The sequence below is a fragment of the Mirounga leonina genome, unplaced genomic scaffold (assembly GCF_011800145.1).
Source record: "Mirounga leonina isolate KUSES-001 unplaced genomic scaffold, KU_Mleo_1.0 Mir_129, whole genome shotgun sequence".
In the NCBI taxonomy this organism is placed as follows: domain Eukaryota; kingdom Metazoa; phylum Chordata; class Mammalia; order Carnivora; family Phocidae; genus Mirounga; species Mirounga leonina.
In genome coordinates, this window is record NW_023270323.1 from 79,918,540 (window position 1) to 79,932,064 (window position 13,525).

Sequence of the window (13,525 nt, forward strand, 5' to 3'; positions counted from 1 at the left end):
CTAGAGAAATGAGTGTGTGGGGCAACAAGAGCAAAGCCAGGCCGGCTCCAGTGCTGACCAGACTGACCCAGCCCCCTAGGTTCGTGGGGTGCACGACTGCTGAATAACTGCACCCCCAGGCCCTGCGATCTCTTCCACGTGCTGCTTGGCATCCCACCAAACCGTTTGAGAGAAACAGAAAGCAAGAACCAACAACACTTAAGGAAGAACTAATACCAATTCTACACAAACTCTCCAAAAAAGAGATGAAGCAGGAACACATCTCAACTTATGAGGCCTTGAAAGACGTTAAAGACAAGAAGACTTCAGGCAAACATCCTTCATGAGCACCGACGAAAAGTCCTTAGCCAACAAAAGCAAATCGCCCAGCAACGTGTAGAAAGAATGTCCAGAGAAGGACCTGTCCAAGCTTCACACAGCTTTATGCAAAACAGTCCGAATCTGGAAACAGCCCAAACATCCATCAGCGGAGAGTGGAAAAACAAAGCGTGGTGCATCTTTACAATTTACCCAGCAATAGAGAACAAACTACTGATGCGTGGCTCTCAGAAGCATTATGCCCAGTTGAAGGGGTCTATGCGACACTCGAGAGAAAGCAAAACGTGGGGACAAAAATCAGGTCAGTGGTTACAAGCGGGGCTGGGGGGGGGATCACCAACGTGACTGGGGAACTTTTGGGGTGATGGAAATGTTCTACATCTTAACTGCAGTAGTGGTGGTTACGCAACTGTAAAATTTGTCAAAACTCACTGAACTATATATACACTTTAAAAGAATTTTACTAGATGTAAATTATATCACATTTTTTTAAAAAAGGCCAGCAATGTTAGCCAGCTTGAGCAAAGACACCAACTTTACAGAAGTAGCAGAAGGTCTAAGTCTACAAACACAGGCGAACATCTCGTCTGCGGCGCCCGGCGTGACTTCTTTGATGAGAGAAAGCCAAGTCTGACAAGGAGTTATCCGGGACAAGCGGGGAGTCGGGATGAGGCCACCACGGCAGAAGGACAACCTCTGCCTAAGAAATCGTGCCTATTTCCACTTGCCTCCAAAGCCAGGCTTAACAACGGCGGCCGCTCTCGTACAGGCAGGTCGGGCTGCAACGGAGGACCCGGGCCGCACGGGGAGGACAAGCCGGGAAGCTGGGGCGGGGAATCAGAGCGCCAGCGCCACGCAGCCACCTTCCGTGAAAGCGGGGCAAAGATCACAGGCTTTCAGAGGCCACGGAAAGGAAACAAAGCAAAACAATCAAACGATAAAAGCAAGAAGATCTGAGGGTGAAACACTTCAGACTGACTATGCCATCTTCTTAATTCCACTGAGGGGCTCCACGTTTATTCACTTCCATGCTCATTCATTCATTAACTCAAGTACCGGGTTTCCTAAGATAGGCCAGGCTAGGCACTGCTTCTGGTGAGAAAATACACAACAGCCGCCCTTGGGAGTGTCTATTCCAGGGAAGGAGACAAGCAAAATGAAGAAGTTGAATGTGCATGCTGAGGTGAATACACAGGAGAAGGGGGCACACGAGAGGAGGTGGGGTGAGAAATCCATTTGTATCCCAATAAACGATGTAATCCCAAGGTTTAGCTGTTCAAATCCCAGTGCAGACACCGGCACATGATTTGGGCACCGGCTTTAAGGAACCCCCGGAACACAAGTCTCCAGCGTAGCAGCCCGCGGGAGGGAGGCCGGTGAGACCGGAGAGGAAGGAGACGTTGATTCACCAGGGCGGCACACCTGACCCGGACAGCGCTCCCAGGGCACAAGAGAGCGTGCTGGCGATGGACGCCAGTGTTGGCGGCTGCGCGTAGTGAGGCATTAGAAGACAAGAGCTCAGAAAACAGCTGCTCACAGGCAGAAATAAAAGGAACAGAAAAGCCCTATAATGTGGGGCCTCATGTGCTTGCAAAAGCCAAGTCCTTCTAGAACCTAAAGAGCAGACTCACAAGCCCTTTCAGGCCCACAGCCACTAACACACATCCGGGTCAAAGAGCAGACTAAGGCTATGGCCTTCCCATGTAAGCCTGGACCTTAAGAATGCCTCCATTCAGCTGAGGCAAGAAATCAAGAAAAAACAGGGTAGGGAAACCCAGACTTGGGAAGTGCGTCTGGGAAAAAATTTCAGGTGAGATACCAGCACATGGAACTGGCCAGGACCAAACACTCTCAGAGCCTCTGAGCTTTCCAGCAAACTGCACTGCCAAAGAAATCTTGAGGCCAGACTAAAAAAAGCCAAAAGACATCCTTTGGGTCCCCTAAGCTTGCTGACCAAGTTGTGAGACCAAGGAGGGCAGGTCCCCACTACCTCCTGCAGGTGTGGACAGAACACCAAGAGGAAGACCCCAGAGAGTGGAGCAAGGGACCAGAAGATGGTGCAAGAGCGGTTTCCTTCCAGAAAGCAAACCCAAATTAATTATTTCACTGTCCATTTAGCTGTGTAATCCACAGGGTAAGAAAGCCGACAAGCCCACGTGCTCTGTGCTGGGCACTCACCGATGGCTGGTCGAGGCCGCTGTGCCTCTCCTCCTTTTCCACAGTCCGCCGGCAGTCCGGGCACACCCACAGTGGCAGGTGCAGCACGCTGTTGCCCTTGGGAGCCATGGAGAGGGCCAATTTGCTCGCAGTCTTAATTCCACTCTCTAAGAACGAAGAGTCTTTCCGCTCACTTCTGCACAGAAGACAATAATCCCCAGCGGGGTAGGGTGGTGTTCTATGATTCATGCCAAAATTAAAAGGAGTCTGGAATAGAAAAAAAAAATTCTATTTTCAAAACATGATCCACAAAGCCAAGATCATTTAAAAATATAGTTTTAAAATTACAATGTACATGTATGTTTACGTAAGCATCAAATAGGGAATTTGTTAAATAAAACGGTATCTAGTAAACTAGAAACTCGTAATACTCTGAATAAAGAGAAGGGCCATAAAGAATATCTCAGTAAGAGAAAACTGTCCAATTAGCCCCTTCGTCCAGATATTTGTATTACTCCCCGTACACGCTGAGAAGTGTCCATCTCAGTTTTCACACGGAGGACACCAGGACTCTTGACGATCGGCAGAGTTTAAAGCCGTTATTCCAGAGGTGTATGCACACAAAGGCTCACACCCAAGGCAGTTATTCTGGCTTAAGTGTGTGTGTACAGATCCCAACCACGTCAGAGGTGGTGTTCCAGTTCTAGAAGCAAGATAAACATCAGGAGTCTGGTGGCACCACACATCCAAGACCCTGTCTCCCTTCCGGCCCAGCATCAGTTCTGCTCAATTCATCTCCAGCTACCCAATTTCAAGGTCTGCTTTTTCAAATAGGTAAGAGGCAAGATCATTACCCTAGATTCTCTTCAAAAGATTATCGATCACCCTACTGGAAAAGGAAAATTAGCCTTAAAAGCACACAAACAAGTTCCACAGATTTAAAACAGGCCTGGAGTCACAAGGTTAGCAAGCAGGGGCCAAAACTTTAATCCAAATCCATGTGAGCCCAAGATGGGTCATCTGCACAGAGGAACCGTCCTGCGAATCCTGAAGAGAGGTTCAAGAGAGGTTCACCTGGGCAGCAGGTGAGCAGGGAAGCCAGGCATGGCCTTCCAGAGGCGGGCACAACTCTGCCAAGGTTCCAAGCCAGAGCACATGTGGGATCAAGGTGACAGAAATCCCCCAGGCCTCTGCTGCTGTCCTCAGCCATGGTACACGTCGTGTGCAAAGGTGGACCAGGACCCATGCCAAGGTTATTCAGGCTGGAACCTCAAAGTATTTTACAAAGTCTCCAGTTCCACTCAGAGGCTCCTCCAATACCTTACCCAGTCCTGCCCAACCAGCAGCCCAGCTCTTCCCTTGGCCCCCAGCTCTCTCCCTGTTCTCCTGTACCAAGGCTCACGTAGGTCTTTGGCTGTGCTAGTTAGCTGGACTACAAGTGTGCCCCACAGCTGAAGGAGCACTCCCAAGAGGCCCCAGGCTCCATCTCTCAAGCCCAGGATGGCTGGCAGGTGGTCAAGGTGCTTACACGGGGGTGGGGGGGTGGGGCTGAATGAATAAATGAACAAATGAGTAACTAGAAGAGTGAATAACAGCACCAGGACGACTTGCACATACATTCTTATCTGCTTTTATAATCCAGTGACCAAAACTGCTTACACCTGTCACATCTGCAGCTTCCATGGATTTAACCAAACCCAGCTCAGCAGCCATTTGAATGTCTGGGCTGTGAGGTGAGGGAAGCGAGTACTATATCCCGGGTGAATGATATTCTAGAAAGCTCCAGACTACTCCTCAAACCACGAATACCGTGAGAGGAGCGGTCTTTCTCTGTCCCAACAGATCTAAGATGTAGAAATTAGACAATTTCCAAAATCACACTGATTTAACCCTATGTAAAACCATCTCTTGTCCCTAGGCCTAGAAAAACAAACACCCCATCATCAACAGAACAGCCACAGCCTTCAGATCTTTCAGAGAAGGAGCTGCTGGGCTTCAAGGTTACAAAGTCTCCAAGCCAGAGATTAGAAGAGTCAGAGCTGACCTGAGGGTAACCAGTTCAGCTCCAGATCATCTGTCCAACGGCCTACCGGTCAGCCCGTCTGTCCAGTATCTATTGAGAGCCACCATGTGCCAAGGCACTCGTCCAGGCACTGGGGACACAGCAATAACTAAAACAAAGTTCCCTGCCCACAGGGAACTAATACCCCCGTCAAAGACAAAGACTAATAAGACAAGGAAAAAATACCAAACATTAGACAGTGATCACTGAGAAGGAAAAAAAACACAGAGCAGGCAGGAGTGTCTGGGGTTGGGGACAGTGCCTTCCCATTTAGGATAGCCAGTGAGAACTTCCTCGAGGAGACACCTGATGTCTGGGACTGGTAGAAGCCACACAGGTACCCGCAGAGGTACCCGGGAGAGGGACATTCCTGAGAGCAGGTAGAAAGGCCCTGGGGCAGGAGGCCAGAGGGGAAGGGGGAAGTGCTACCAGGGCCATGAGGCTGTATGTGGGGAAGAGATGAGATGGGGTGGGAGAGTAGAGAGAGCTGACAAGACTGCTAAGGAAGCAGATGTTGGGGACAAGCGGAGGAGAAAAGGCAGAAAACAAGTCTTCCCTGGACCGAGTGCAGGGAAGAGCCCTGAGAGGAGGAAGCCCTCTGCCGTAAACATTTGAAATACACGCTGTGCCAGGCATCCTGACAGGTTAGATCACAGAAGCAACTGCGAATAGCCCAAAGGGCCTGCTGGCTCCAGAGAGACATCAGACAGGCAAACTCAGACATAAGCACCTGCCATCCAATGGCAGTAAGTAGTCCACGAAGAAAATCAAGTCAGCAAGGGTACAGAGCAGAGCCACAAAGGGGACGTCATTTTAATAGGGGTGAGGCAAAGCTGAGGCCCAAAAGCTAAGGCCTAATAGAAACAAACGGAGCTGCAAGCAGAGGCACCAAGTGTGGACGTGCGCATGCTGGAGGGCAAGATGAAGGCTGGGGGGCACTGCCCGAGCAAGGGGGCAGGCGGGGGCTGCTCACCTGGGCTGTGAGCCAGGGGAAGAGACCGAAGGTTTCTCGGAAGGGCAGGTATGAGCCAGCTGGCATCTTAAAAAGAAACTTTACTGTGTCAAAAATGAAGTCTGGCAGAGGTAACGCTGTTCCAGGCAGGTCCAGGCACTGGCAGGAGCCATGGAGGAACAGAGTGGTCAGACTCAGGACTGCTGAAGGCAGAGCCACAGGATTCTCCTGCCAATGGACCCAAGGATGTGATGAGGACAGGTCCGACTGCCCGGGCAGTGGGCAGGCCACCAACAGGGGTGCCAAACACAGCGAGAGAGGCTGGGGCAGTGGCAAGAACCAAGGGTTTGCTTTAGATGTTGTACATATGAAGTTTGTGTTAAACAACCAAGCAATGTGGTGGGCTTGTTCTGCACAAGTAAGACACTCAGGGAACAGGCTCCAGTGGGATACAGAATTCAGGATCAACGGTGCATTTGGTATGTAAAGCCACGAAGCTAGACCAGATGATCCATGGAGAGAGGGTAGGCAACATCCTGAACCAAAGTCAAAACTTTTCAACGCTTGACCAATGTGCCCGCATGAAGCTAGTCTTCTCAAGGGCAGCAACCTCTACTACTCACGCCTCAGATGAAGCAAGTAACAGATTACTGCAAGATATGCATGTGTGCACTACAACACCTGACTAAAACTCAAATTAACCAAATACTCGTGCCTCACCGCATGGTTACTCTCCTAACTGCCTGTGATTCAATGGGAGGTACAAATATAAACTCCACTGATTCTTTTAAAAGCATTTACAGCTGTACTGAAGTATAACCAGGTACAATAAGCTGAAGATACCTGAAGAATGCAATCTGAATGGTCCTTACATATATAAACACCTGTGAAACCACAGTAATCAAGAAAATGAACATTACCATGACCCCCCAAGTTTCCTTGTGCCCCTGTACCCTCTTCCTCCTCACCCCGCTCTCTTCCTACCCCCATTCACAGGTGACCACTGGACTGAGTTCTGTCTATCCATTACTATGCAACTTCTAGAACTGTATGTTAAGTTGGGGCACCTGGGTGGCCCAGTTGGTTAAGCGTCTTCCTTTGGCTCAGGTCATGATCCCAGGGTCCTGGGATTGAGCCCATGTCCAGCTCCCTGCTCAGCAGGCAGTCTGCTTCTCCTTCTCGCTCTCCCCGTTTGTGCTCTCTCTCTCAAATAAATAATAATAATAAAAAAAGAATTGTAAGTTATATCACACAACATACTCTTTTGTCTGGCTTCTTTCGTCAAGTATCATTATTTGGAGATGATTCCCAGGTATGTATCAGGAGCTGGTTTCTTTTTACTACTGAGAGTATTCCATTATGTGGGTAAGCCACAACTTGTTTATCCATCCTCCCATTCAGACACATTTGAGTTACTTCCGGTTTCTGGCTATTACAAATAGTAGCAGCTACGAACACTCATGTAAGAATCTTGGGGTGGGCACATGCTTTTGTTTTTCTTGCATAAATATCAAGGAATAGAATAACTGAGTCATATGGTAGGTACATGTCTAACTTCTAAGAAATTGCCAAATTTCTCCCAAAAAGCAGTGCTGGAGAGTTCCAATTAATCCATATCCTCATCAATGTGGTGAGCCATTTTGATTGTAGCCATTGTAATGACTGTGTGGTGCTTGCCTCACTGTGGTTTTCCCTAAGGATTTACGATGTTAGGTATCTTTTCAGTCTTAAGCAGTATTTATTCAAATCTTTGGCCTGGCTTAAGGTTTATCAATTTTATTAATCTTTTTTTTTAAAGATTATTTATTTATTTGAGAGAGAGAATGAGAAAGAGCACGAGAGGGAAGAGGATCAGAGGGAGAAGCAGACCCCCTGCCGAGCAGGGAGCCCGATGAGGGACTCGATCCTGGGACTCCAGGATCATGACCTGAGCCGAAGGCAGTCGCTTAACCAACTGAGCCACCCAGGCGCCCCCTAATTTTATTAATCTTAAAAGAGCTTTTAGGGGCACCTGGGTGGCTCAGTTGGCTAAGCGTCCAGCTCTTGATCTCAGGGCTGTGAGTTCAAGCCCCATGCTGGCTCCACACTGGGCGTGGAGACTACTTAAAAAAAAAAAAAAAATCAGCTTTTGGTTTTATGGATTTTCCATATTTAAAAAGTGTTTGTTTTGTTGATTTTTGCTTTTATGATATTATTTAGTTTTTTTGGGTTACTTTGGGTACAACTGGCTCTTTGATTTTCTACTTTCTTGTGGTGGAAGCCCAAGTCATTCAGCCCTTTCGCCTGCATAAAGAGGTGGTTACTGCTCTAAGTCTCTCTATAAGCAGTGCATTGGCAGCGCTTTGCAAATATTGATATGCTATGTTTTCATTCTCATTAGGTCCAAAATACTTTCTAATTACCCTCTTGATTTCTTCTTTGGTTCATGAGCATTTAACATGTGGTATGGTTTCCTCATGTGTATGGTTTTCTGCCAGGGATTCCTAATATAATTCCAGTAGTCAGGGAAGCTGCTTTGTACAATTTTAATTCTTAATCAAGACTTTTCATGGCTCAGAATATGGTCTGTTTTGGTAAATGTTCGACATTTACTTAAAAGAATGTGTAAGCATGCTACTATTGTAGGGCAGTGTTCCATAAACATCTGTCAGGCCAGGTTGGCTAACAATGTCATCCGTCTTCTATAACCTCAGTGATTTTCTGTTTACTTGTTCTATCAATTACTGAGAGGTCTTAAAATCTCCAACCATAATTTTGTATTTGTCTATTTTTCCTTGAAGTTCTATCAGTTTTTTGTCCACATATTTCGGAGTTTTGTTATTAGGTGCAAAGACACTTAGGATTGTTATGTCCTCTTGATAAACTGACCCCTGTATCAGTATGAAATTACTCTCTTTACCCCTGCCAATATTCTTTTCTCTGGTATCCGTTTTTCTGATACCTACACAGCCACTCCAACTTTCTTCTCACTTACATAAGCAAGGCATATCTTTCCCTATCACTTTATTTTTAGCCTATCTGCATTTTCATGTTTAAAGCACGTTACAGCAGAAAGCATATAGCTGTGTCCTGATTTTTTTCCAATCTCACAATCTTTTAAAATTGACATGTTTAGACCATTTACATTAAATACAATTATGTGATATGGTTAAGTTTATTAAATTTACCATCTAATTCTTTATTTTTCTAGTGACCCATTTGTTTTTGTTCCTCTTCCTCTTTTTCCACTTTTTAAAGACTGAGTATTTTGGGGGCGCCTGGGTGGCTCAGTCGTTAGGCATCTGCCTTCAGCTCGGGTCGTGATCCCAGGGTCCTGGGATAGAGCCCCGCATCGGGCTCCCTGCTCAGCAAGGAGCCTGCTTCTCCCTCTCCCTCTGCCGCTCCCCTTGCTTGTGTTCTCTCTCTCACTGTCAAATAAATAAATAAAATCTAAAAAAAACAAAACAAAAAAACAGTATTTTTTATGATTCTATTTTACCTTTTGTTGGACTGTGAGCTATACTTTTCCATTCGGAGTTGTTGCTTTAGTGTCACATTTTTTAAATTAACATAAAATGTACTATTTGTTTCGGGGGTACAGGTCTGTGATTCATCAGTCTTTCACAATACACAGCGCTCACCGTAACACATACCCTTCCCAATGTCCCATCACCCGGCCACCCCCTCCCCCATCCTTCTCCCTCCTTCCCTCCAGCAACACTTGTTTCCTGAGATTAAGAGTCTCTTATGGTTTGTCTCCCTCTCTGATAACGTCTTGTTTCATTTTGTTTCCTCCCCTCCCCTATGATCCTCTGCCTTGTTTCTTAAATTCCACATATCAGTGAGATCATATAATTATCTTTCTCTGATTGACTTATTTCGCTCAGCATAATACCCTCTAGTTCCATCCACGTTGTAGCAAATGGTAAGATTTCAAATTTTTGGTGTAATATTCCATTGTATATATACACCACATCTTCTTTATCCATTCATCTGTCGATGAACATCTTGGCTCTTTCCATAGTTTGGCTATTGTGGACATTGCTGCTATAAACATTGGGGTGCACGTGCCCCTTCAGATCACTACATTTGTATCTTTGGGGTAAATACCCAGTAGTGCAATTGCTGAGTCGTAGGGTAGCTCTATTTTCAACTTTTTGAGGAACCTCCATACTGTTTTCCAGAGTGGCTGCACCAGCTTGCATTCCCACCAACAGTGTAGGAGGGTTCCCCTTTCTCCACATCCTCGCCAACATCTGTCGTTTCCCGACTTGTTAATTTTAGCCATTCTGACTGGTGTGAGGTAGTATCTCATTGTGGTTTTGATTTGTATCTCCCTGATGCCGAGTGATATTGAGCACTTTTTCATGTGTCTGTTGGCCATTTGGATGTCTTCTTCGGAGAAATGTCTGTTCATGTCTTCTGCCCCATTCTTGATTGGATTATTTGTTCTATGGGTGTTGAGTTCGGTAAGTTCTTTATAGATTTTGGATACTAGTCCTTTATCTGATATGTCATTTATAAATATCTTCTCCCATTCTGTTGGTTGTCTTTTGGTTTTGTTGACTGTTTCCTTTGCTGTGCAAAAGCTGTTTATCTTAATGAAGTCCCAGTAGTTTGTTTTTGCCTTTGTTTCCCTTGCCTTTGGAGACATGTCTAGCAAGAAGTTGCTGCGGCTGAGGTCAAAGATTGCTGCCTGTGTTCTCCTCTATGATTTTGATGGATTCCTGTCTCACATTTAGTTCTTTCATCCATTTTGAGTCTGTTTTTGTGTATGATATAAGGAAATGGTCCAGTTTCATTCTTCTGCATGTGGCTATCCAATTTTCCCAACACCATTTGTTGAAGAAACTGTCTTTTTTCCATTGAATATTCTTTCCTGCTTTGTCAAAGATTAGTTGACCATAGAGTTGAGGTCCATTTCTAGGCTCTCTATTCTGTTTCACTGGTCTATGTGTCTATTTTTGTGCCAGTACCATACTGTCTTGATGATGACAGCTTTGTAATAGAGCTGGAAGTCCGGAATTGTGATGCCGCCAGCTTTGCTTTCCTTTTTCAACATTCCTCTGGCTATTCGGGGTCTTTTCTGGTTCCATACAAATTTTAGGATTATTTGTTCCATTTCTTTGAAAAAAGTTGATGGTATTTTGATAGGGATGCATTAGATGTGTAGATTGCTCTAGGTAGCATAGACATTTTCATAATATTTGTTCTTCCAATCCATGAGTATGGAACGTTTTTCCATTTCTTTGTATCTTCCTCAATTTCTTTCATGAGTATTCTATAATTTTCGAGTACAGATTCTTTGCCTCTCTGCTTAGATTTATTCCTAGGTATCTTATGGTTTTGGGTACAACTGTAAATGGGATCGACTCCTTAATTTCTCTTTCTTCTGTCTTGTTGTTGGTGTATAGAAATGCCACTGATTTCTGTGCACTGATTTTATATCCTGCACTTTACTGAATTCCTGTGTGAGTTCTAGCAGTTTTGGGGTGGAGTCTTTTGGGTTTTCCACATAAAGTATATCATCTGCAAAGAGTGAGAGTTTGACTTCTTCTTTGCCGATTCGGATGCTTTTTATTTCATTTTGTTGTCTGATTGCTGTGGCTAGGACTTCTAATACTATGTTGAATAGAGTGGTGATAGTGGACATCCCTGCCGTGTTCCTGACCTTAAGGGAAAAGGTCTCAGTTTTTCCCCACTGAGAATGATATCTGCTGTGGGTTTTTCATAGATGGCTTTTATGATATTGAGGTATGTATCCTCTATCCCTACACTGTGAAGAGTTTCGATCAAGAAAGGATGCTGTACTTTGTCAAATGCTTTTTCTGCATCTATTGAGAGGATCATATGGTTCTTGTTCTTTCTTTTATTAACGTATTGTATCACACTGATTGATTTGTGGATGTTGAACCAACCTTGCAGTCCAGGAATAAATCCCACTTGGTCGTGGTGAATCTTTTTAATGTACCTACTGGCTAGTATTTTGGTGAGAATTTTTGCATCCATGTTCATCAGGGATAATGGTCTGTAATTCTCCTTTGCGATGGCGTCTTTGTCTGGTTTTGGGATCAAGGTAATGCTGGCCTCTTAAAATGAGTTTGGGAGTTTTCCTTCCATTTCTATTTTTTGGAACAGTTTCAGAAGAATAGGTATTAATTCTTCTTTAAATGTTTGGTAGAAGTCCCCTGGGAAGCCATCTGACCCTGGGCTCTTGTTTGTTGGGAGATTTTTGATGACTGCTTCAATTTCCTTGCTGGTTACAGGTCTGTTCAGGTTTTCTATTCCTTCCTGGTTCAGTTTTGGTAGTTTATACGTCCCTAGGAATGCATCCATTTCTTCCAGATTGTCTAATTTGCTGGCATATAGTTGCTCATAATATGTTCTTAAAATTGTTTGTATTTCTTTGGTGTTGGTTGTGATCTCTCCTCTTTCATTCATAATTTTATTTATTTGGGTCATTTTTCTTTTTGAAAGTCTGGCCAGGGGTTTATTGATCTTATTAATTATTTCAAAAAATCAGCTCCTAGTTTCGTTGATCTGTTCTACTGTTATTTTGGTTTCTATTTCATTGATTTCTGCTCTGATCTTTATTATTTCTCTGCTCCTGCTGGGTTTAGGCTTTATTTGCTGTTCTTTATCCAGCTCCTTTAGGTGTAGGGTTAGGTTGTGTATTTGAGACCTTTCTCGTTTCTTGAGAAAGGCTTGTCTAATGCTATATACTTTCTTCTTAGGACTGCTTTTGCTGCATCCCAAATATTTTGAACATTTGTGTTCTCATTTTCATTTGTTTCCATGAATTTTTTAAATTCTTCTTCAATTTCCTGGTTGACCCATTCTTTAGTAGGATGCTCTTTAGCCTCCATGTATCTGAGTTCTTTCCAACTTTCCTCTTGTGATTTGAGTTCTAGTTTCAAAACACTGTGGTCTGAAAATATGCAGGCAATGATCCCAGTATTTTTGTACAGGTGGAGACCTGATTTGTGACCCAGGATGTGATCTATTCTGGAGAATGTTGCATGTGCACTAGAGAAGAATGTGTATTCTGTTGCTTTGGGATGGAATGTTCTGAATATATCTGTGAAGTCCATCTGACCCAGTGTGTCATTTGAAGCCTTTATTTCCTTGTTGATCTTTTGCTTAGATGATCTGTCCACTGCAGTGAGGGGGGTGTTAAAGTCCCCTACTATTATTGTATTATTGTCAATGTGTTTCTTTGATTTTGTTATGAATTGGCTTATATAATTGCCTGCTCCCATGTTAGGGGCGTAGATATTTAAAATTGTTAGATTTTCTTGTTGGATAGACCCTTTAATTATTGTATAGTGTCCTTCCTCATCTCTTATTATAGCCTTTGGTTTAAAATCTAATTTGTCTGGTATGAGGATTGCCAATCCAGCTTTCTTTTGATGTCCATTAGCATGGTAAATGGTTTTCCACCCCCTCCCTTTAAATCTGGACGTGTCTTTGGGTCTAAAATGAGTCTCTTGCAGATGACACTCAACAATTCTTTTAAATTTTTTTTTTTTTAGATTTTATTTATTTGGGGCGCCTGGGTGGCTCAGATGGTTAAGTGTCTGCCTTCGGCTCAGGTCATGATCCCAGGGTCCTGGGATCGAGTCCCGCATCGGGCTTCCCGCTCCTTGGGAGCCTGCTTCTCCCTCTGTTTCTCTCTGTCTCTCATGAATAAATAAATAAAATCTTAAAAAGAAAAAAAGATTTTATTTATTTGAGAGAGAGAGACAGATAGTTGAGAGAGAGAGAGCACAAGTGGGGAGGAGAGGGAGAAGCAGGCTCCCCACAGAGCAGGGAGCCCGATGCGGGACTCGATCCCAGCACCCTGGGATCATGACCTGAGCCGAAGGCAGACGCTTAACTGACTGAGCCACCCAGGCGCCCGGCACTCAACAATTCTTAAGTCCCACAAAGCACCCAGCATACAGAAGGCATCCAACAAATGTTCAGTTAAGGAAATGAAATGACTAGTTCAAATCAGTAATTCACATTTTGTATTATCTAATTCAATCACAAATTTCCTTCCTTCTTTTACACGTGAT

The 13,525-nt window shown here is 44.5% G+C and overlaps 1 protein-coding gene across 3 annotated transcripts in view; it reads right to left on the bottom strand.

The window, feature by feature from the left end:
• Positions 1-13,525, bottom strand: part of LOC118010779 (E3 ubiquitin-protein ligase RNF4) — a 214,019-nt gene that overhangs the window by 100,256 nt on the left and 100,238 nt on the right. For all 3 annotated transcript variants that reach the window (XM_035005443.1, XM_035005445.1, XM_035005444.1), the window contains one exon: positions 2,497-2,742. In XM_035005443.1, the coding sequence (XP_034861334.1) occupies positions 2,497-2,742 (246 nt within the window). The remainder of the gene's footprint in view (positions 1-2,496; positions 2,743-13,525) is intronic.